Raw genomic sequence first — 23,860 nt, 5'->3', positions numbered from 1 at the left:
AATACAGACGCTTATTAGGTAAAGTGACATATTCATACAGTGTTATATATTATATATAAGGGCTCAACTCAGCGGTGGGTTTACCTCTCATTAATCATATTGAATATTGTAATAGGTAGGTATCTTTAAGCAGGTGCAATCATCTTTTATTACAAGCGGTTATTTATCAACAATACCGGTGACCTCATCAGAACTTTTTGCCTATAATCGATGTCAGGACGTAAATAAATAATAATAGGTTTATGTTATTAAATATGAAGTTCGTAATTTATTTAAACTTCCTGTATAAAACTTTAAGAAAATATCATTTTTCGAACATTTCCGTTTGACCTTTGCAGAGGTGGCTGAGGTACAAAATAAAACTGCCCAATTCAATACATGATTTTATTTATTTATTGATGTTTTACTTGTTCAAAACAATACTAATTGCCCGTCGTGATTCCATCTGGTTTTTTATCCAAACTGGATTTTTTTCCTTGCCCCTGAAACCGAGAAAAAAATCTTATTAAAACAATGGATTCATCGAATTACATCTTAATGTGTGCAAAACTAGTTTTGGTAGTATTATTACAGGATAATTTAATTAAAATAATATGAGTCTTCTCTCGCATGATCATTTAATATGAGATGAACATCGTTATTCTATATTGAGACCTGTTTTTAAACCAAAAAACGTGTTAGGTGTAGATTCAAAGTAGTATGATTATTATTGTACGTGTGAAAGAGAAGCTTTTATAGCCTCACACATAACAATTTAATTATATATGTTTGCAACACATTTAATTACATGAATTCTCGTTATTATCAACATAACCAGTTTGGTTTCAATGTGAAGTTCACGTAAATGCCAAAGCATTAGTGCATGTTCTAGAAGAGCTAGTTTTATTAGCGTAAAGAACATGAGTTCGTTAGTTCAAGTGGTTGGTGCTATTATTCCACGCTCTTCAATCACCAGGGTCGAGGCCACTATGAACAGTTTAACCAAATTATTTCCGATTTTTTGTTCACTATCATATTTCAATTTGATACATTTGATCGACATACTCGTTCAATAATTGAAGATAATTACTTTAATAACACGCATGTATTTGTTTTGATGTTTGTGAAAAATATTGTTTTGTTTGCGAAAATATTTTTTTGTGTTACGCACTTATCTGATAAAAACAATTATTGTTTTAAAAATAGAAATCCAATCAAACGCTCTAGTTATTTTTAGACTGATTTGTCATACGAAAAATCAACAATCGAAAACAGAGCAAAATCGTCAATTGTATCACTTGCCACTTTAATATTTTGGAAGTACGCGTTTACCTTATTTAAAAACTGGTCCAAATTTTATAACAAAGTATACACTTTGTTATAAAATTTGTTAATATTTGCACGCCACAGGTGGCAGAATATACGCTCTTTCACTTGTATTATCATCTTTAAACACCATATTTGAGCAAATGAATTATTTGATTTGATTTGATTTACAAAAATCTATTACAATCCTTCACGCTAACCAATAACAGTAAATGCAAAAAAATCGTAAGAACACAAATAACCTTACATTCAAATACAAGTATTTGGGCTCATCAGGTGGCGACAACGCGTCATCTTCGGGTTCGAAGTATATTCCATCAGACAGGCTGCTCCGGTCTCCCTTCACTTCAGTCAGCTTCAACCTTCCATCCTTAGGGTAGAACCCTCGGAGTAAGTCCACAAGCTCAACCCCAGATACTTGGTAAACGGTATTTTCTTTCCCAACAATACATTGCAAGAAAAGAACGACGAACAAGACTTGATACTTCCACATCACTGGTTATAAGGATAATACAAGTTGTAATGTTTTTTTAATAGTTTTGCTACTCGTATATATAAGATCGGTGAGATACGATCAATTTGTTTTGTTTTTGATTAAGGTCCGTTTAGAACGTTTTTTGAAAAACAATTTTACCAACCTTTGTTTTTATGCGCCCGTGTAACTATGGTCAAAGCAGTGACCGAAGCAGGTATCAAATAAACATTATTAAGGAGTGTATTATATTGTTTGTAATAAACATAGATATACTGCAGTTATGATCCTTATATGATGACAAATAATCATGATCATGATTTAGGGACAAAATTACAAATGTTCAACTTGGTTTTATCTTAAAATACCTAGTCTCCTGAGTTTCAGTCACCACAATATTCACACAGCTGACATAATGGGAACATTTTACATACACTGGAATTTAGCAACTTCATAATTTTCTAAGACTCCTAATTTTATTTTAAAGGAGTCTGATTTTCCGATATCGATTCAGATGTCATCTTATGTGAAAAGGCTCTTAAGTATTTATTTCTCAGCGAACGTGCGAAGTGTCATAAAATCGTTGATATACATTGTTGTAAATCACTTGACACTTGCTCATCTTCTATTAGTAGGCGCTATTTATAGATATTTATATCTATAAATATAGTAAAGTAATTAGTAAGTAAACTAGTTGCAGTTAGTAGGCGCTATATATAGATGTTTATATCAATAAATATAGTAAAGTAACTAGTATTTTACAGTTTTTTTATGCTTCATTTTCGTAAGCCTTCTGATGTGATATACACCGAATCTCGTTGTCTGAACAATGTGCTTGAGTTTGTGACGTGAAAAACAACAACGTATGCTGCACCACTTAAATTCTAAAATCATGGTAGTTTGCTAAGATGCTCTCGATTTTTTCCACATTTATGCAAACAACTGCTACTTGCTTCTTAAATTCATGTAGAAAGAACAATGCCCAGACTAGCCAACCTTTTTTGTAGTAAAGTTTTTGAGAATTTTATTGATTAAGGCTAGATAAGACTTTTGAGAACTTTTTATTTTTTATGCAGTGGGACAATTTTAAGTTTAATTTACGTCATCATGGCTAAGTCGAAGATGTCAGGAGTAAGTTAAACTTGCCAAAACAAAACCTTGTGTAGATCTCCGTCGCAAAACAAATTATAGAAACACATTGTCATTTTTCTATACAATCATCAGTTTGTATTCTAAGCAGCTATAAGACATGTATTTTATGCATGTATTGTATTGTGATGATGTAAATAAAACGCAATAGATCTTGTTTGGTTTATTTAATAGAGTGGTTTGGTCGGTCGGCGGGGATTCTCCGCGTCCAGCGTACACCATGCGAGACAAAGCGTTGTAGTGAATAGTGATACGTCAAGTATTATCAGTAGGGGTATCACTCACGCTTCTAGGAACCTCTGTGCGCACTGGTCAAGATAGTCGCCACGTGTCCGGTGGTCGTGAGCTCGATTTCCACACGGAATAAATATTCGAGCAAACCATAAACAGTTGTTTAGGGTCTGTTTTGTGTCCGTTGTTTATATGTTTGTAAAAGTCCCCGCGACACAAGAGCTTAGTGCGGGAGTTTCCAAAAAAAAAAACCTTTTAGTTCGCTTGCTCAGATCCTCACGAACTTTGATCCCCCATTATGTTCAGGAAAGTGGGTGAAAAAAGTATCCCATGTTTTATTACTGGCCTTCGACTATCCCCGTATTTCGTCGCAATACGTATTGGTCGATAAATTATAACAGAGAGACAGACTTTTGTATTTGTAATATTATTATTAGTATGTATTTTTCAACGTCTGTGGTGTGGTGGTGTAATGATTATAGTTGCTTGACTCGTAGATCTCCACACAGTCTCCTTTTTCCAGGAATTGGTCATTTTTTGTGGCAGGTTTTTACATGGTCCCAGTGTAATTCCCTGGTTTTATTTATTGTGAATCCTATTAGAAAAATCTCAATATATGAGGAATTGCGATAAAGCCAATGCTTTGACTTGATATAAAGTCAATACATTCGCATCTACTGTAAGTAAACTTGCCTAAACGTAAAAAAGAATAATGATAAAGAATCCAAAATATAGGTATATAAAATTATATAATAAAGACGACAACCCTATTCTCGAACAATAATTAACAACACATTCATAACTAAAAACGTGTAATTTAATTTGTCAGGTATACATTTATTATGAAAAACTAAAATTACATATTATACAGTTAATAAATTGGCAACATTTATTATGAGTGGGACTCCCCAAATGGTAGTTTACCCAGTTTTTCTGTCATGATGTGTATTTAATGAATATTATTTAGTGTATAGGCGGGGATTCGATGGCGGTTGTCATCCTGATGAATTAAGCGTTGTATTCTGTATACTCGGTCTGAAACAAATGAGAAAAAAATATGTTTAATGCAATGTTATTGTACATACACACACAATATCACGCCTCTTTCCTATGGATACGGGTAGGCAGAGACCAAAGAATGCGACTTGGTACGATCCTTACAAACTTCCCGTTCCAATCCCATTCCAATAATTTGTTAACGTTTTCCATCATTTGTTAGCTAAGAACAGGCAGAACGAAATATTACTTTCAAATTCACGCATAAATTACATTTTTACCGAAGCACTAGGGCTTAATCTCGTCTACTTTGGGAAAGCATTAGATTATCATGAGAATATGGGAATAGAATGGCCATTAAAAAATATAGTAGCTCTTTATGTCTTCCAATGCTGGGCAACGGTCTCCCTTCTTTCCTTCTAAACCTATCTGTCCTGTGCCATAATCAACCAAGGTGGACCAGCATATGCCGTCGTATTATTACGAATAGAAAATTTAGAAAATCCCTGCAAATACAAGCTTTGTTATAATATCTTGCGAGAAACATAAAAGTCCATACTTATTAGCCAGTTTGGTTGTACAAAAAACGTATCTGTTGGTAAGACACTATATTTTTTACAATTTTTCCCGGGTTTTGGTTACTAACAAACTTACAATCACTTAAAAACAATATTAAAACCAATATAAAGAAAATAAACAAACACGTCTTCATATTGGCAACTATAGTAATTAATGCAAGGCGTATTGAGAATGAGGCGAGACGTGTATCAAAATCTGATAACCATTTGAACTGCAGTCAAGATAATAATATGACACATTAGTAGTCTGTGACATATAAATAAATCAGTCATTAGTTTGTAAGGTTTTAAACAAAGGCTCGTAGACTGTTACCAACTTAGAAGTAGTTTTTAAGATCTTAAGCTTGTCAAATGGAGAATCGATAATTAATATTGCATATATAATATAGTTCTTTTTTACCGTTGACACAACTTCAACCCAGAGGAATACACAATGAAAATTAATCCATTCTTTAGTTTAGGTCGAATTTCTCATCTTATTGGCAATCTCAAAGTGTTAATGCCTGTACCGCCTTCTAGAAACGAACTCTTTGGGGAAAAAGACTTAAAGTGACTCGAGATGACCAAAAATGGATCTTTCTGATATAATTGCACAGGAGCTAGTTGGATGTATTGTTTGTTGATTCAATAAAGTCAAAGCGATTTTTTTAAATCAATTAAACTTAAATAATATAATTCTGAACCAAAAGGCGGACGAAAGTTAAATTCAAGACGAATTAGGATTTATTAGCCTTATTATAATATTGACAAGGACAAAAACCTAAATTAGATATTTCGATATACATTGCGTAATTAAAAGGCGTGGGATGTAAAATGTTGACGAAAAAGGCGATGGATTGCATACGGAAGAAGATGTAGAGCAAAAATCTTGTGACGATATTTTAGTCTAATATATGGCATAATTATGTGATTTGTTAAGTTGAGCTAGTCACGAGGTTTATGTAAATTATGTAGGTATTAGTCGATGTCATCCTAAATGTAGATAAGAGGGGAGACTACAGCCGCTAGCGTGTTTAGCGTAAACTTATTTTGACAAGTTTAGTTTTCCCGTTTTTATAACATTTATATTGCTGATCTGTCATATAAAAGGTTTCCCTCCTTCGGGGAGGAAATTTTCAAAAAATTTAGTGCTCGTCTATACATCCTAGGGCATCATCATACCAAATTTCAACTTTCAACGCTCAGTAGTTTCGCACGCTAACGCACAGCCGAAACTACCGAGCGAAACGGAAGAGTTTTATATATATAGCTTTTACCCGCGACTTCGTTCGCCACCTTAATTTTACCACTATGCTTCATTTTCCCGGGGTAAAAAGTAGCCTATGTCCTTACTCGGGTATCGATATCTCCATACCAAATTTCATGCAAATTGGTTTAGTTAGTTTAGGTGTGATTGAGTAACAGACGGACAGACAGACAGAGCTACTGTCGCATTTATAATATTAGTATGGATATGGATTATTATATAGACTTATTTTAGCTTGTTTTGGCGGGATACTAGTCATGATCTCAAATAATAAAGTAATAATAGTTGCCAGATTAATGCAAAACAACTTGCTAGACTTTTATAAATTAGGCACAGAAAACATACCAGCTGACCTTGAAGAAGAGCAGGCTAATTTTAATATATAACATTTAAAAGAATGACCAACAATTTTTCTTAAAACTTCATTCCAATACATTTTTAATTAAATGAATTATTATAAAAAAGCAGCGGGATATGGTTTGCATATTATTTTTGTAATAATTAGCTAATAGTAGCTAGCTTAATTATTATTAATAAATAATAATTTTATTTTTCGTAAATTTCCCATAACAAAGCTATCTGATTTGTTTTCAAAGTTTTTTTGTTTTAACTGCAAATATTTGTGTGGTGTTAACTAATGTTCCAAATCTTATGCTAAGACATTTAATTTTTTTAAGTTTCTGTGTGTATACAAAATAGAATACAGCGAGGAAAGCATTTCAGGAAACAAAACCAAAATTACTAAGCACTACTTTTTTACGGGAGTCTGCACATTACACAACCGGCCCAAAAAAGACTGAAACAAAATTTTGAGTAGAATATAATGGACTGGAATAAATTGAACTGAGAAAATAAATAGAGATGAAACACATAGAATTTACCTTCGGTGGGAGTAAATCGGTTGCAAGAGCTGGCACTTTAGAAACGTCAGCAGTGAAAAGAGCTGGGGCAAAAACACTAGTCGGCTTCAAGGTTACACCAACAGGGTTATATGCTTCAGTGGTGGACACTATCGGCAATACTGGTGTAGGCTTTATATGGTTAATCGGTGCCGACGCTACCTCCGCCGACCCCGGCAGAGGGAATATAGTCCATCCATTGACAACACAAAACAGAACAGATAAAAGCAGTACCAGCAAATTTCTCTTCACCATTTTAAATTTTAATATCACACGAGAACTGGTCGACCGTTAAAACTAGAATGATGTTAGATTTAATTTATAATGTGTGAGCTATTGAACAGATGAGATGATTATTTGCATAAATTCTTACTTAATAGTCGCTCACCCTGAAACGAGATCGGTCGGCGACACCGCTGACATGATCCGCGTATTAAATCAGTACTAGACTAGTATGTACAGAAGAATGAGTAACTACAAATATTCGTCAACATTGGATCGCATCTCATCTTCATCCTAGTATTCGTTAAGAAGTAGATCTAATAAAAATTATCGAGGCAAAATGTATTTTTTATCTAGTTCGATTAATGGTTAACCTTTTTAAACTCTCGCGACTAGTACACATAATATTACAATGCAACGGGTCTTATACGCGATTGAAAACGATTAATGGTATGGAAGTTTTCAATCGATTAATGGTTCTGTCGACTGTCGACTACCTAAATGTTCAAATAAATGTTCAAAGCTGTTCTCCAAAATACATTGTGCAGGTGGCACCACTCACAAACGGACTATTAACCGATTTACAACGTGGCAGCAAATGTTTGCATGAAAACCACTTCAAAAAATTAGTCATACGCATAAGAAGAGAAAGTAGAACCAGCCGTTTAATTTACTTAAATGAGACTTTGTATATACTTACTGAGTAGCATTATAAAGATTCTTCAATTTATCGGGTGGAAAAAAGTTATTGCGGTTCAAAGGCCATGTGTTATTATAATCCATATCACTGGAAAGAACTAAACTAACGGCACATAACAAAATAACTATGAAACACAAACGCGACAACCAACACATTTTTATTCTGTACATTGTTGTTGAAGGACTGTTTGTTTGTAAAGGGACTTGTTTACACGCATTTAACTTATAAAGCTTGGCTTGATACCTACTTTGACTAATTCTTATAAAGGCCCCTGTTGCATTGTCAAGTGTCCGTCTTTGTAGCATATTTCTCATAAAGTTGTACTCTTTAAGGTATGGAATTTTTACTTGCGTGAGATGAGTTTAAATTGAGTTAAGTAGCATTTTTTTATCATTACCTATAAGAAAATGATTACTTCTTAAAAACAATTTTGGTCAGAGATAGTGTTATCGAAATGGGAATTTACTGAAATAAATAGAATTCTGGTTTTACTCATACGAGTTTATATTTGTAAAACTAAAGTAACTTTGTATGTATATCTGTTTGTTACAATTTCTAATTCGCTGGAACGATTTCGGTGATTTTTAGCTTTAATATACAGAATAGGACTAGGGCTTTCGATCAAATGATCATTATAAAACGGCCAGTTACAACACCCGTGAATAGGAGGTACTTATCAGTTACTTGATAAAATTTTGACAAACTAAAATAAAGTGACCCGACTTTGAAAAAAGAGGTCCTTGAATATAATGAGGTCAGTTTACTTGAGAGTGTAGTAGGGTCCCTAGACTAGTCGTTTTCCTTGTACTTGGTACTTCACCGTCTCCGTGCTAATATTCGTGTGAGTAATTAAATTGCGTCAACGTAAACATCCAATAACCTCAATATGATGTTTTCGTTACAGAAATGTTAAGGTGAACGATGAATGGCTCTTGTTGGCTTTATACATTCTATTCGAACTCGTCGCAACTCTTCCTTTCCTTCCTTATTTTGTTGCACCATATTATATATTACATCCTACTAATATTATAAATGCGAAAGTTTGTGAGATTGTATGTATGTATGGACGTTTGTTACTCTTTCACGCAAATACTGCTAAACCGATTACGATGAAATTTGGTATAAAGGTAGCTGAAGACCCAGAATAAACATAGGCTTCTTTTTATCCCGGAGTTCCCGAGGGAACAGGATTTACACGGGAAGAGTTTCCACGTGGACAAAGTCGCGGGCGGCCTCTAGTCTCATCGATTGAGTGAAATTGCACATAATAAATTATATAATCTATTGTTTACAGGATTTCCCAAAAATATAAAATTTCAATAGTATTCAATAATTACGCCTTAATTATATGATATTACATTTATACACGCATCGATCTATTTTGAGAGATGACCTCTTGTGGAAGAACAAAAATTGTTACAATATACATCTGCATCAATAAGTATTCGATAATAAGGTATTTCTTACCTATGAACGTTATACAAGCCTATAATAGTTCTAGATGAAAAGCCCACTTTTCCAGGTACTTTGAACGCACAAACAGCCACATAATACGACACGATTAATAATAATAAGTAAGTAAAAAAGAGTTCATATTTTGTACGAACAGGACTGTCTCTAAGCTTTTCCGTAAGCAACTGGCCAAGAATACCTACCATTGCTTGTAAAGGTAAATATACACAATAACACAAGTAGGTATTAATGTAACAAGTCTGAGCACATTGTCAAGATTAGCACATTAATCATAGATAGGTTATTAAAATGTGAGACTTATTTTTCGGGAAAGATATCCTAGGGTAAATTTTGAAAAAGTTAAGTATTTATAATATTAGTATAATTATCTAAAAGTCGTCCATTGATCTAAGCCAAAAAAAATAAATTTGACTAACATCCCTTAAGGGGTAAATGTTTAGGCACTCTACAGCAGAGTCTCGTTAAAGGTCTCGTTAAAAATTTATATATGGCAAACCACAATAAAGTACGATAGGTACTCAACAGAGAAAATAACATTCCATTTGTCGGTTGTTAAGAATTTTGTTAATATTAACTAACAACCCTAGATTCCACAGAAATACAAAAAGTTTATCAAAATGTATAAACACGGCAATTTACATAATAATTTATACTCAAAGTAATAGAGGATATTCTTAAAATTTACTTAATCAAGACATCTACTCGGTGTAACTTCCAAATTCATAAAAGTTGTTAAAATTACAGTCATAATTTCTTACCTAACACCATTTGTGTACAGTTTTTTTAGTCGAACCGCTGGGAGAGCAGCGGAGATACTAGAACCACTGATTAACGTGAAACACAACACAAATATTAATAAAAATAAAGTTACTCACGTTTTAAAGGTAACGTAGATCTCTTTAATAGTCTTTGGCGGGTAAAGAAGAGCAGGGATTGGAAAATAAAGAGATTGGTTGCCATGGTTACCGTTGTTATTCGTTTCAGACATCGAACCCACCACGAATAAAAGAAAAATTAGAAATAAAGACGTAAATAAAGTTATCGGATTACGCGCCATTGTTAAATGTACGAGAGAGTTGTTATACTTTGTATAAATGAGGCATAGGCCTGCCAACGGCCTATTTATAGAGCTTTCGCAGTATCTTACATGGAATAATAATGTTGGGAGTTTTTAAAAAGCCTTGTACATAGCGCATGAACTAGAGAGATACACTTTTCGTACAGTTACCATGAAACTGCGCTTGTAGCACCACAGTTAAACCATTGGTGCATTCAATGTATATATACCGTAGTTTCAGCAGTTATTTATAGGGGCTGACAGTACTGGTTTTGGTTTAAGCGGTACAGTAATAGTTTAGCGGTAAAATACGATTAATAAGCCATTATTATCGGACATAGCAATAGTCCAGACATATACACTATAAACATACTTAAGGTAAATAAAAGTGCATATTCTTTCAATTATCTCGGTCGAAACTAGCTAGATAACTGGCAGAAAATGCCCCTGGCATAAGTCCGCCTTTATACAGAGTTGTATATTAAGTCTAAAATAAATAAATAAATGACTGAGACAAAATAAAAACATTACTCATAAGCTTTATCTTACAACTACTGAGATCATTTTGCGTATTGCTATGGTAATACAATTGGTAACATTCCGTGGTCCCCACACTAGGCGAGCCTGAACCGTGGAGTCCCGAACATTGATACGTTCAAATTCCTGGTAGTTAGTAACAATTACAGTGATATTATAATTTCTTACCTAAGACCGTGTGCGTACAATTCTCTAAGTTGATTCGCTGAGAGACCAACAGGGATCCTATAAGCACTGATTAACGTGAAACACAACACAAATATCAATAAAAATAACGTCGAAAACAAATACATCTTCATGGACCACGAGACGGTGTCTGTGCTCGCTTTATGAGTAACATGACAAGGATACCAACAATTGCTTTTATAGGAAACTTGTTACAAATACCTAGGAAATACCGCCATTAACCATTACTTATAGTAACCAATGTCATTAAAAATACAGTATTAGATTTCAACGGCAATTATAATTGTCACTACGCCTCAAGTTTGATGTGTGCCCGCATTATTAGACTTCAGACTATACCCTACTTAACGCTTTAATTATTTTTAAATAATTTTTAATAAATAAAGGGAGATATTTGTTGATAGAATAATTATATGTGGTTGATTTCCAGAATGTGAATGCACTAAAAGACTCAACACAAAATTTATGCGACACGACTATCAACTACAACCTCAAGAAAATAAAGTTACTCACGTTCTAAGGGTAACGTAGATCTCTTTTATAGTCTTCGGCGGGTAAAAAAGAGCAAGGATTCTAAAATAAAGAGATTCGTTGCCATGGTTACCGTTGTTATTCGTTTCAGACATCGAACCCACCACGAATAAAAGAAAAATTACAAATAAAGACGCAAATAAAGTTATCGGATTACGCGCCATTGTTAAATGTACGAGAGAGTTGTTATACTTTGTATAAATGAGGCATAGGCCTGCCAACGGCCTATTTATAGAGCTTTCGAAGTATCTTACATGGAATAATAATGTTGGGAGTTTTTAAAAAGCCTTGTACATAGCGCATGGACTAGAGAGATACAATTTTCGTACAGTTACTACGAAACTGCGCTTGTAACACCACAGTTAAACCATTTGGTGCATTCAATGTAACAATATATACAGTAGTTTCAGCAGTTATTTATAGGGGCTGACAGTACTGGTTTTGGTTTAACCGGTACAGTAATTGTTTAGCGGTAAAATACGATTAATAAGTCATTATTATCGGATATAGCAATAGTCCACACATATACACTATAAACACACACATAACTATACTCAAGGTATAAGTGCATATTCTTTCAATTATCTTGGTCAAAACTGGCTAGATAACTGGCAGAAAATGCCCCTGGCATAAGTCCGCCTTTATACAGAGTTGTATATTAAGTTTAAAATAAATAAATAAATGACTGAGACAAAAATAAAAACATTACTTATAAGCTTTATCTTACAACTACTGAGATCATTTTGCGTATTGCTATGGTAATACAATTGGTAAAATTCCGTGGTCCCCACACTAGGCGAGCCTGTATCGTGGGGTCCCAAACATTGATACGATCAAATTCCTGGTAGTTGGTAACAATTACAGTGATATTATAATTTCTTACCTAAGACCGTGTATGTACAATTCTCTAAGTTGATTCGCTGAGAGACCAACAGGGATCCTATAAGCACTGATTAACGTGAAACACAACACAAATATCAATAAAAATAACGGCGAAAACACATACATCTTCATGGACCACGAGACGGTGTCTCTGCTCGCTTTATGAGTAACATGACAAGGATACCAACAATTGCTTATATAGGAAACTTGTTACAAATACCTAGGAAATACCACCATTAACCATTACTTATAGTAACCAATGTCATTAAAAATACAGTATTAGATTTCAATGGCAATTATAATTGTCACTATGCCTCAAGTTTGATGTGTGCATTATCAGACTGCACACTATGCCCTACTAACGCTTTGTTTTTTTTTAAATCCATTAATGTTCCACTGCTGGGCAAGGGTCTGCTCCCAAACAAAGGAAGGGGTTAGGCCTTGAGTCCACGTCGCTGGCTAAGTGCGGGTTGGGGACTTTGCATGCCCTCAATAAATGTATTAAACAAATTTTTAGGCATGCAAGGTTTCATCACGATGTTTTCCTTCACCGTTAGAGCAAGCGGTAATTATTTCTAATACTTCGGAAAGTCATTGGTGTGTTGCCTCGGGTTCGAACCGTCCGGCGTCGACCACTTGCGAGGGAAGTGCCAACTTATACCACTTGATTATCACTGCTATAATGTTTTAAATTCAGATTTCTATAATGTGAATGCACTAAAAGATCGTCAACACGAAATTCATGCGACACGACTATCAACTACAACCTCAAGAAAATAAAGTTACTCACGTTCTAGAGGCAACGTAGATCTCTTTAATAGTCTTCGGCGGGTAAATAAGACCGCGAACAGGTCGGTTACCATGGTTACCGTTGTTAACCGTTTCAGACATCGAACCCACCACGAGTAAAAGAAAAATTACAAATAAAGACGCAAATAAAGGTATCGGATTACGCGCCATTGTTAAATGTACGAGAGAGTTGTTATACTTTGTATAAATGAGGCATAAGCCTGCCAACGGCCTATTTATAGAGCTTTCGTAGTGTCTTACATGCAATAAAGATGTTGGGAGTTTTTAAAAAACCTTGTACAATGCACAGGGACTACAGAGATACAATTTTCGAATAATTATCACGAAACTGCGCTTGTAGCACGTCAGATAAACCATTGCTGTACCCGGTGTTAAATATGCTGTACTTTCTTCAATTATTTATCGTGTCAGTGCTGGTATTGGTTTAGCGATATAATATAAGATTAATAAGTCATTATAATCGGATATGCCAATGCAGTCCCATACACAAATCGGTGTGAAACCCTAGGCCAGCTGTGGGACATTTATAGATTCAATAAATTATTTTATTTGTCGTGTTTATTATCGAGAGTACATGCCATTTCAGCTGTTTTTTACGTGGCATAATCATGGATTGTATGAAATTGTATGAACGAACAAAGACCGGGGTGCATTGAAAGTGCGTCGGCAACATAGCGTGAGCGATGACAGTCTACATGACTCCTTTACATGCAGCAAGATTTTTTATATTGGCCACTCCTTGCAAGACGTAAATATATTCGAAGATATTAAGTGCCGACGTATAATAAAGTGGATAGTATCGAATTAATAGGGTAACTTAAAAAAAATATACATAAGGCAATATAACGAATGACCCATGACCCATGAACTTGACTTTTCCTTGAATATACTTTCAGTTATTGTGATTTGCACTTTCCGTTTTTACTATTCGTGTTGTGATATCCCTTAGTCACTGTCATTATTGCTAAAACAAAATTGTTCAAACAAAACAGGGAAAACGCATTGATCAGTCATTAAGTTTTGCTCAAAAGAAAATTAATTTCACAATGCTATGAAAATGTTATTTAGAAAACTGAAGCCCACATTCGATAAAAGATTTAAAATCGATTTCCATAAATGTACTTTAAATGAATATAAGATATATATCAACAACCAAAAAACTTACAAGCATACTATCACGCCTGTTATACTCGAAGGTATAGATAGTGTATGAAATACACACACACGCCACTAACAATTGTAGTATGTAGCAGAGAACGAATCTATTGCCATTTCCCGGACACAACCAACCTCCGGGCTAAAATTGAGAAATAGTCCAATATCCATTTGAAAAGAGCAAAAATACTATGCACGACCCTATAATCTAACCTATAGAGATAATTAAAGTTATAAAGCAAAGAACACGAAAATCCTTGTAACCGTTTAACCAATACATTTATCTAATTAACTAACGTACAAATATCACTTACTTGTTATATAAAAATATTATGCGTTTGGGCGAAAAAACGGGTCTCATGTTAACGCGCACGATAGTTGCATTATCATCATCACTATGTTCCGTGGCATTGACGACACATGCTAAAGTAATAATCAGCAATACAACCAGCGAGCTCTTTAATACACAATTTAGCACCATGTTTTACAAAAGACTGGTATATTTTAATTTGTTTCTACAGTGTACAGAATGTAATACCTGTACGCACTATAGCCGGTTAGTGCGACTAGAAATAACCACGTTCAATATTAACAACCAGTCATTTCCTTTTATATTTACAATCATTTAACTGTCCCCGTGACTTGCTAAGCTTTGTAGGTATTTGTTGAAACAGTTAGCTGGTCTTTCCCCAGGATAATAATTTGTAACCCTGTTCAAAGTTACCAATATCGGTTCAATTGGTTTAATTAAATTATCAGTAAAACAAACTTAAATACGCACTTTCGCTTGAGTAACGAAGTCGTTGCATGAGTCCACTACCCTAGTCGATCGCGGCTTAGGAAGAATATATTGTTTTAAGAACGCGAATCTCCGAGCATTGAATTGTTTAGGTTACACTGCCCCTATTTCAGAATTGAAAATATTCACTTAATAATAGAAAAATGCGTTATATATGCGTGAGTAACCGACCACGCAAACACAAATGTAAGGTCATCCGTCCCTCTGCGTCAGTCCCTCTCCTTATATTATTATTAGTACGATCAATTTAAATTCTCTCTTACCCGTTGTAAATGTACTTTAATTGATTAGCAGGCACAGTATATTCAACTGGACCTGGACCTGGTCCTTGAGGGTACCAGACCATTTGACCAACAACAGTCACAGATGATAATGAGAATAATAACAGCAAGAACAATACTATTTTCGTACACTTCACCTCCATATTGGATGTGAAGGTCTTCTGATAAAGTTGTAAGAAAAGCGGCTTTATAAAGCCGATGGAATAATCTATTTTGGGTACAAGGGCGGTAAAATTTACTTGTAATGCAACCTGTTGTCTTGAAATATTCCGTTCACAATGTATTGTATTTACTTACTGCTATTATAGAGTAGTAGTAAAAATGTGAGTTGGTGTGAGGTGCCTTGTTTGACCGAATGCTTTTATAAAAGTATTCCGGGTAATCAGCATATTTGACTAAACTGGATATAAGACGGGTGTGATAAACAAAAATTATTGTAAACGGTGAATTTTCCTTACTTCACAACTAAGGCTGCAAAGGATAGATACGTCATGAAAATTGTAGGTGCCCGAAAACTGAATCTTGTTTAACCTCTCAATTGTCTGTTTTTAGAAAATATCGATGTTTCACCGTATACTGAGCATGTTATCAAACTCCGGGCTACTGATGAGTAAAATATTCGGGATCACGGGAATCGAATCCAAGACCTCATATTCTACAGTAGTATACACAACCTTTTAGATAGAAGCAGTTACTATACCTATACTTCTAGAGTTTTACAAAAATTGCGATAAAATGTGTAAAACAGGTATCAGACATCTTCAAGGACCCATTGAACCGGTCGAGCCAAGCTTTGGATAAAAATAAGCTTTCTGCACTTTTTTGTTTTATCCTCCACAACATACCGGTCGTTGAATCGGAGTTAATGTAAACGTTTAATTTAGTCTATCTGGGTTCATATATAGCAACGAGGATAATGGAAATTGTATAAGATATTTTCCTGTTACACCTAGAATAGAATGTCATGTAATCGTGAAGTAGGTAAATTAACACTTTATTATCTAATATTATACGGGAATCATCACGCATTTTACTCTGGATTGCTTTACACTCGCAACTTCGGCAGAGTTCAAACTTATAGGGAACTATTAATTTTAAGTTATCGTATAAACTCATGCTACATTGCTTTAATATAAAATAGTAGGGAAATCAATGAAACTGCTCTGGTTGCGTTCCCCTACACACCAAAGTATCGTTTATATTTGGATTAAATGTATTGGGTTTTTAACAGGTTTCGATGTCCAAAAGGTACACAATTTGTTACGCAGAAGTATATACAAATGTCTGCTACATTTTGTGAGAAATCACGTAAACTAGTTATATGTACAGTATCCCAAAGTGTTTAAAATAGATTATAATCTATTCATACCCAATTGAAGTCTAACAGACACAAGAATGAATAGAAACGACCACGAATTAGCAAAGAGCATTGCGTAATTCGGTTATAAACAAAGAGCACTGTCAGATCATCGCACAAGAATCAAGATATACCAGTGAGTCATTGTTTCCGTCAACACCGATTTAATGCAAACGATCCTTAAATGTGCTTCAATTCCTCGCTGAATACTTAACATTAAATACAATTGATAATAAATAAATTACTAACGCCCGGTTTCCGAGTACATTTAGCGGTAGTTTATCTATCCAATAGCGTTTTTATTGTATGAGTTTTAACGCTATTGAATAGATAAATTGTCGCTAAATGTACCTCAGAACCTTTAACCTCAGAATTCTTTAAAATACAGAAGAGGCGCTGATCAGTGCCGCATGTTTCTGCCGCTATCGACGGTATAAAAGTGATCAGCGCCCCTAGCTTTTTTTGTAAGAACTATTTTATTTTAAACTTTTTAAGTACTTTTTTTATAATCTTATAGATTTTTCTTAATAGCTTTTCGTGCTTGGTAATTTACAGGTAAAGAAAATGTACTAATAACATTAGTTAAAGATTTAAAAATGTTGCGTTATGTCTTTTACCTATTGTAGTTTTTTCTTAAGACGCCTGATAATAATGAACGAACAATACAATGTTTCATTTTGCAGGCATTGGTTTACCATTTACTGGTGCATTATGTAATATCTTAGCAAATCCACGTTCACTGATATTCAATTATTTGAACGATATACCTACGTCAAGAGAGGAATATAACTACGAAAAGTAAAGTTATAAATGCTATATTTATAACGTAACAACTACATTGAGTAATCTTCTTATTAATTAAAATATATGAAGTTATGAAAGACTTATAGAGAGTTTTGTTTCTTTCACTCCTTAGCGAAATGAAAAAGATAAAACATATTTTAATTGTGTTTTAACTAAAATAGGTTTATAGTGTGTTTATGTTTATGAATAAGAGGGCAAGCTTATTGTTGCATATAAAGAATCGACGACAGGCAACTTGCTATTATGTAGACGTAGGTGTAATACAGAACTAATGTTACCTATATGGAGTAAGTAGTAAGTTAGAAAAGCATATTTTGTGCAGATACTTTAGTAGCCCTGTGCTGAATAAGTGCCTCTTGAGATTTCCAGACCTCCTAATCGCTGATTCTGGCTTCTCATATAAGAAAGCGTCTTTGGGCGCTATTGCATAGTCTCAGCAGAAAACTATTTGATAACTTCTAATATGTACATTGTTCAAAAGGCCTAAACCCGCCTATACATTTTAAGTCATGACTGAAGCGGTTTCCTCGTTATAAATATTTTTCTGCCTGACGCCATCTGATCATCTGCAATTCATCTGCCGTGGTTAACTGGAAATTCCGGGGCCATTGGACGAATAAGAAAACAGTTTTCATAAAATTATTATTGTATTGTCGTTTCAACATTGAGTCTTATGTAATAAATTAATAATAAATAAATTGTAACCTAAAACATTTCATAACAGACTTACATTAATAATACGTAACATCAGCAAATAAATGAAATTATGATCAGATTCTATTTGTACAAATATGACAACAAATTTACACATTTACGAAGAATTCTGTAAAAATAAAATTGTATCACTTCATCTGAAATAGTTTTTCCATGCAATGAAGTTACGTTTTAGGGTCTTAAAGACACCGTACTTTAGAGAAGTGTCTCTCACAAGTATACTTCGGCTTCCATAAATTGTGACGTAATAATTATGCATACATGGAACTAATCAGCTTACAAAACTTGTATCTAACTAATGAAGCAACTGCTTGAATCTATTATAAACCTGAACTGTATCGAAATATTGCGAAATTGAAGTCACTATCTCATCCAGGTGTTCATTACACATTCATTGATAAGCGTGTGACTGGGAATGTTGCTAAAGTTTAAGCCTAAAAAGGCTGACAACAGTCTTTTCATAATTGTTCATTAATTTTTTTAATATTATTACATGTAGTGTTTGTTCTTTATGTTATTTAGGTTATATAATGGTGATATATTCAATATAAATATTAGTAGAGAGCTTGTTGATGTCAATTTCGTTTTTATGCTAAAATATTTCAGTCACATGCTATACAATAAATGTTGTTAGCTTAAACAATTGCTGATCTACGTATTGCCATCACTGATGTTTTCACACGAGGCGTATTTTTGGTTGATCTTCATTTCGCTACATCGTTTCTATGACACACTGAAATAATCGCCTCGTGAGAAAGCACGTATAAAAATTAAAGTACTGCTAATAAATAGCATACAAACAGTCTAAAAAGACTATCCAGTCGAACTGTCACTTGAGCATTTTACACCAGTAGAGAGACTGAGTTTATTCAGATACGAGTACAGCTAAGAAGTCATCGCCACTCCTGGCTGATGGGCCAATCTTTCCTGATCTGAAGGCTGCCGCGCCTACTCCCTTGCTTCTGCCATTGAAAGTCGGGAATTGAGGGAAGTTTGGAAACCCTCTGTGTCTGACGTCCAAGAGGCCGTCGCCGAAGAACTGAAAACAGAAGATAAACAATATAATACGTGAAGGTTTTCTTAAGGCTACTTGTAGGTTGGTGCATAAAAATGATTTACTTGAGGTTGACTGTACCTACTACAAATACTGTACTATAATTCATAGTAGGTACAATTAACATCAATTAATTCATAACTGTGTTGTTTATTTAGTTTTTAAAAGTAAATATGTGTGGTCATGGTATTCAAGATTTTCAACTTACATCAGGCTGCTGGAATCCGTTCAGCGAGTTAAAGCCGAAAGCTGAAGAGGCACTCTGGCTCTGACTGCCGCCGAAGCTTGGTCCGAAGCCATGGCCCAAAGAAGCTGCGGAAGCAGAGGAGGCTGCTCCTGAGACCGACTGGCCTGCACCGCCGAATGAAGCTGCCTGGCTACTGGCCTGACTGCCGCTGAACCCACTGAAATAGAAAATGTCGAAATTTGTAAGCATATTTGTACAGAGTGATCAAGTGCCGTGATATTCTACAGTCGGTACTATCAAGTATCGAGAGTTTGACATTTAAAAAGTACTTAATATTTTTTTTCTATGGCACACGTTAGGAATGCTGATCAAGTTTCCAAACAAAATAATTGTGTCGATTGCAAAGGGTTGTTACAGTGTATAGTAGTAAAAAATCGCGGTTGTGGACTTGCTTGGTGTAAAGCAAATATCGCGCTTGGTAATATTTAAAGTGATACTCGCAATAACATGTTTGATTAACCTACTAAGGAATCTTTGTACATTGTAAGTTTACGTCAGTCATTCGTATTTGGGCGAATATGCGACCCTGCTAGTGGAAACATGTTTAAACACAAACAGCAAATGTTTTACGCATATGAGTACCAGTACATAAGCAGGATTATTAAAATGTATGTACATATATTATTATTGTCATTACACAATAGATTAAAATCAATTTATTTTGAATTAACTTAAAATCTTATTACAGGAGAAGTAATTCTATGGTAGAGCCGAAATTTAAACAATTTTGAAACCTGAAAGTTATAATTTTTTATAACACGAGTAAAGAAAAGTTTATAAATATAATAAAGAATAATAAAAGACTTTTATTTTATATATAATGTTACAAATTGAGTACAAATGTGTAACAACGAAACGATTACTTCATATGTACATTAAATAGAGGCTGGCTGATATTTCATGAAACAATGGAACTTAATGAATAAACTTCGTTGTACAGTTTTTAGTTATCATTGTTTTAGACTATTTCTCGCGTCTGTTAAGTGTTTGCGTAAATAAACTTTCACGTCATGATATTGTTACAAAATGTTTTTTTCAGGCTTTTGTTTTTCAAGATTTGCAGCTGATGCAATTTACGTTAATTTTGAGCAAGTATAATTTGTATAAGAATTTAATTATCAGCAAAGCAGTTGCTGTATGTAAACAAGTTTTATTTAAATTTATTAACATTTATCGAGAAAGGCTATAGGCTATATATTATCACGGTACGACCAATAGGAGTAATAGTATTAGTAATAAATGCTACAAAAACGGGAAACATTTTGACCCATTCTCTCTTATGTGATGCAAGCTAGTACTAACTAAAGACGCTAAGCTACACATAAACACAAACTGCTACAAAACTAGGGAGAAGAAATTACTCAGGAGAATTACCTAAGCATTGTTTACTAGAACCTTTTGACAACGACCATAAATAAACCACAACTCATCAACTATGAGCTCGTAAAATTATATCACAATGCATTGTGTAGGAAACTTTTCGATAAACGGGTACAATACATACGTACATAGCATATGCACATACATAAAATCACGCCTTTTGTCTATAGGAGTTGAGTTGAGAGACCAAAGAACACTCGGTGCGATCCTTACAAACTTTAAATTCATGTTAAATTAAAGATACGAATAATATTAATGCAAAGGTTTGTCTGTCGGTCTGTGACGCTCTTACTAATAAACTACAGACCCAACTTTGTTTAAATTGAGCGTAAAGATTGGAGGTAGTTGGAAACCAAGCTTCAAAAATAGTCACTGACTTCAAAAATCCATAAAAGTTTGTAAACTAGACGAGTCATGTGCCTATTCGTATTTAAATTAATATTAATATTATATTGTTAGCGTCAATAAAGCTACGAATGTTTTCCATATGTTGTATAAATTAGTGTTTATGCAAAATTTACTTATTCATAACAAATATTGGTAGAGGTGTTTTTAAGGCTGAAACCTAGTTTTATACAGTAATAATTCTACGTAAACATGTATCACCTTGTATTATACAATAACAAATTCCAAGGAAATTAGTTTTCACGAAAATTTACACACACATGTACTACACATAATAAAGGTACCTACGCATGTACGTCATGTGTGTGTTTTTAATAGAAATAAGTAAGTTACAATTATTTAAATTTTGTTATCGTCGGTTAGTTCAACCCTTAAAAAAGTAACAAACGATTGTATAAAAGCAAGCGTACCCGTCCCGAACGGGAAAAAGGTCTAATAGGATTTATAATAAGGGGTGATACAAAAAACCATCAGATAAATAGGAATAAAAAATATTATGAAATTTGGCGCAATATTAACACTAATTGAATTACAAATACATTTAATCTTGTATTCTTGTCGCTATAGGAAGCATCTTGATACCAGTTTATGACCTGGGAAACGAATTCTGTATGATAATACGGTAAAAGTTCAAGAACATGATAAAAGATTAAAATTAATGTATTGTATGAAAAAAGTACAGCATCCCCATCAATACATTATGTCTTTAAAGAAGGCTAATTGTTTTTTGATTATCGTTAACGAGTACCTTGAGGTATCTCCCGCCGTTTTGGTTACAATGTGACTGGGCATAAAAATTTAAGTGCTAATAAAATATAATGTAGACATAAAGTGACAAAGTATTTCAGTATATCTCTTTTAGTAAAAGTATGCCAATGGAACATTGAGTCACTGTCAGAAAACCCAAGTTATTCTAATTTTACACCCAGCAAGCCAGCTCCATATAAGGCTCTCTAAATTACTACATTAGAAACATTTAAGGCATACTCATACATTATTTCCCCACACATTTCATAATCTTGGACTTTTTGTTAACAACTAAGTTATTAAATTCGTCACCATAATATTTACTTAATCTCTACGCTTTTATATAATCACGCGTGACGGCAACAGCTACGCTCTTTTACAAAATTACAGTTTTTATTGTATTTGAAAATTACGGTTTAGCTATTTTGTAACAAAAACATGTCATGAAACTAGGAGAATAGCTCATTGATGACCGTTAGAGGACACACTGTCTTTTATCCGTGTCGTTCAGTCACATTCTTAACTAGTTCTACGCTAACAACAAGGTTACTGACCTTCCAAATCCATTGAACGAAGAAGCTTGACTAGCGGAGTGTGAAGCGCTGAAACCTTCATTGAAGCCGAATGAAAAAGACTGCGATGCTGAATGACTGGCTCCTGCACCATTAGCGCTACTGCTTATACTTGCTGAGAGGCCGCCATTTCCAGAGGGAGCCACGTTAAAACCTCCCCCAAATCCGAATCTAGGTTTCACTTTTTCACTAGGAGTAAGAGGCTTTCGCTCGTTCGGCAATAGAGTGCTGGGATCACGCTCCAGATGTTCCAAAACGGGCAGAACGGGTGGAGTGATCACCGACTCCAACTTCTTTTCTTGCCTCCTATCATCAGGGAACACGAAGCCGCTAGCCGGCGCCGGCACTACGATCTTCAGCACAGAGGCGAAGCACAAACACCTGTAGATGAACCTCATGGTTGTGAATGGAGACTACGTGAGATCGTCGATGTATCTTGTATTAATAGGGTCGTGCGAGGTCATCCGCAGTGTTGGCATGCGGCACGCGCCGCAGCCTTCAGAAAACCCACTGCGCTTCGCCTGAGACGACATCCTGCCAACTATCCATCCCCTCTTCTTGACGCCCATATCCATAGAAGATGTATTCCTTTTCGATTTAACGACGTTATTGTCTCCGGCGAGTTAAGCTGCAACGGGAAAATTAGATGGCTGATGCTCGTGATTGGGAAATCCAAGTGTCCTACTTTGTACAGTTAAATAGTCTAAGCACGTTGACATTGTGTGATGAGCCACGGAAGCAGATGAACGGGTTTTGTTCAAATATTAGTGATGTGCTGCTTATTTAGCTCATTAAACATGTCTCTGTGGTCCATTATATGAAAGCCATTAATAAACTGACCGAATACTTAATGAGCGATGGCCATTTATTCTAATCGGTTGTAAATGCGTATTTTAAAAGCATAAATTAATATTTTTTATTAGACAAGAGGTCAGAGGGTAAACGAATATAATTCTAAAATAAGCAATCTTGATTGTAACATTTAGATCCCGTTGTTGCGGCGCATTTGAGATTGGAACACTTTTTAAATCTATATTTTGTTATCAATTAAAATAACGTTAGATTTTTTAA

General features: G+C 34.5%; 2 protein-coding genes across 2 annotated transcripts; both read right to left on the bottom strand.

Annotated features, from left to right (window-relative positions):
- Nucleotides 1-370: 370 nt before the first annotated feature.
- LOC142972513 (uncharacterized) lies at nt 371-1,841 on the bottom strand. The gene is made up of 2 exons (XM_076113721.1): nt 1,553-1,841; nt 371-482 (listed from the first exon to the last, which is right to left on the bottom strand). Exons 1-2 carry the CDS (start codon nt 1,796-1,798, stop codon nt 423-425), a joined length of 306 nt encoding a protein of 101 aa, XP_075969836.1. The 5' UTR covers nt 1,799-1,841; the 3' UTR covers nt 371-422.
- Nucleotides 1,842-18,304: 16,463 nt separating this feature from the next.
- On the bottom strand, nt 18,305-23,312 carry LOC142972464 (uncharacterized). The gene is made up of 3 exons (XM_076113626.1): nt 22,772-23,312; nt 19,647-19,842; nt 18,305-19,423 (listed from the first exon to the last, which is right to left on the bottom strand). Exons 1-3 carry the CDS (start codon nt 23,185-23,187, stop codon nt 19,250-19,252), a joined length of 786 nt encoding a protein of 261 aa, XP_075969741.1. The 5' UTR covers nt 23,188-23,312; the 3' UTR covers nt 18,305-19,249.
- Nucleotides 23,313-23,860: the final 548 nt, after the last annotated feature.

Source organism: Anticarsia gemmatalis, chromosome 1, assembly GCF_050436995.1.
Source record: "Anticarsia gemmatalis isolate Benzon Research Colony breed Stoneville strain chromosome 1, ilAntGemm2 primary, whole genome shotgun sequence".
Taxonomy (NCBI): Eukaryota; Metazoa; Arthropoda; class Insecta; order Lepidoptera; family Erebidae; genus Anticarsia; species Anticarsia gemmatalis.
Note: the sequence above shows the minus strand (reverse complement) of the source record. Positions and strands in the feature narration are given on the sequence as shown.

Coding starts and splice junctions, on each gene's coding strand:
- LOC142972513 (XM_076113721.1), bottom strand. CDS start 1,798: ATGTGGAAGTATCAAGTCTTGTTCGTCGTTCTTTTCTTGCAATGTATT. Junction 483..1,552: donor CCAAATACTTGTATTTGAAT/GTAAGGTTATTT, acceptor TCTCGGTTTCAG/GGGCAAGGAAAAAAATCCAG.
- LOC142972464 (XM_076113626.1), bottom strand. CDS start 23,187: ATGAGGTTCATCTACAGGTGTTTGTGCTTCGCCTCTGTGCTGAAGATC. Junction 19,843..22,771: donor TCGTTCAATGGATTTGGAAG/GTCAGTAACCTT, acceptor TTTCTATTTCAG/TGGGTTCAGCGGCAGTCAGG. Junction 19,424..19,646: donor ACGGATTCCAGCAGCCTGAT/GTAAGTTGAAAA, acceptor TTCTGTTTTCAG/TTCTTCGGCGACGGCCTCTT.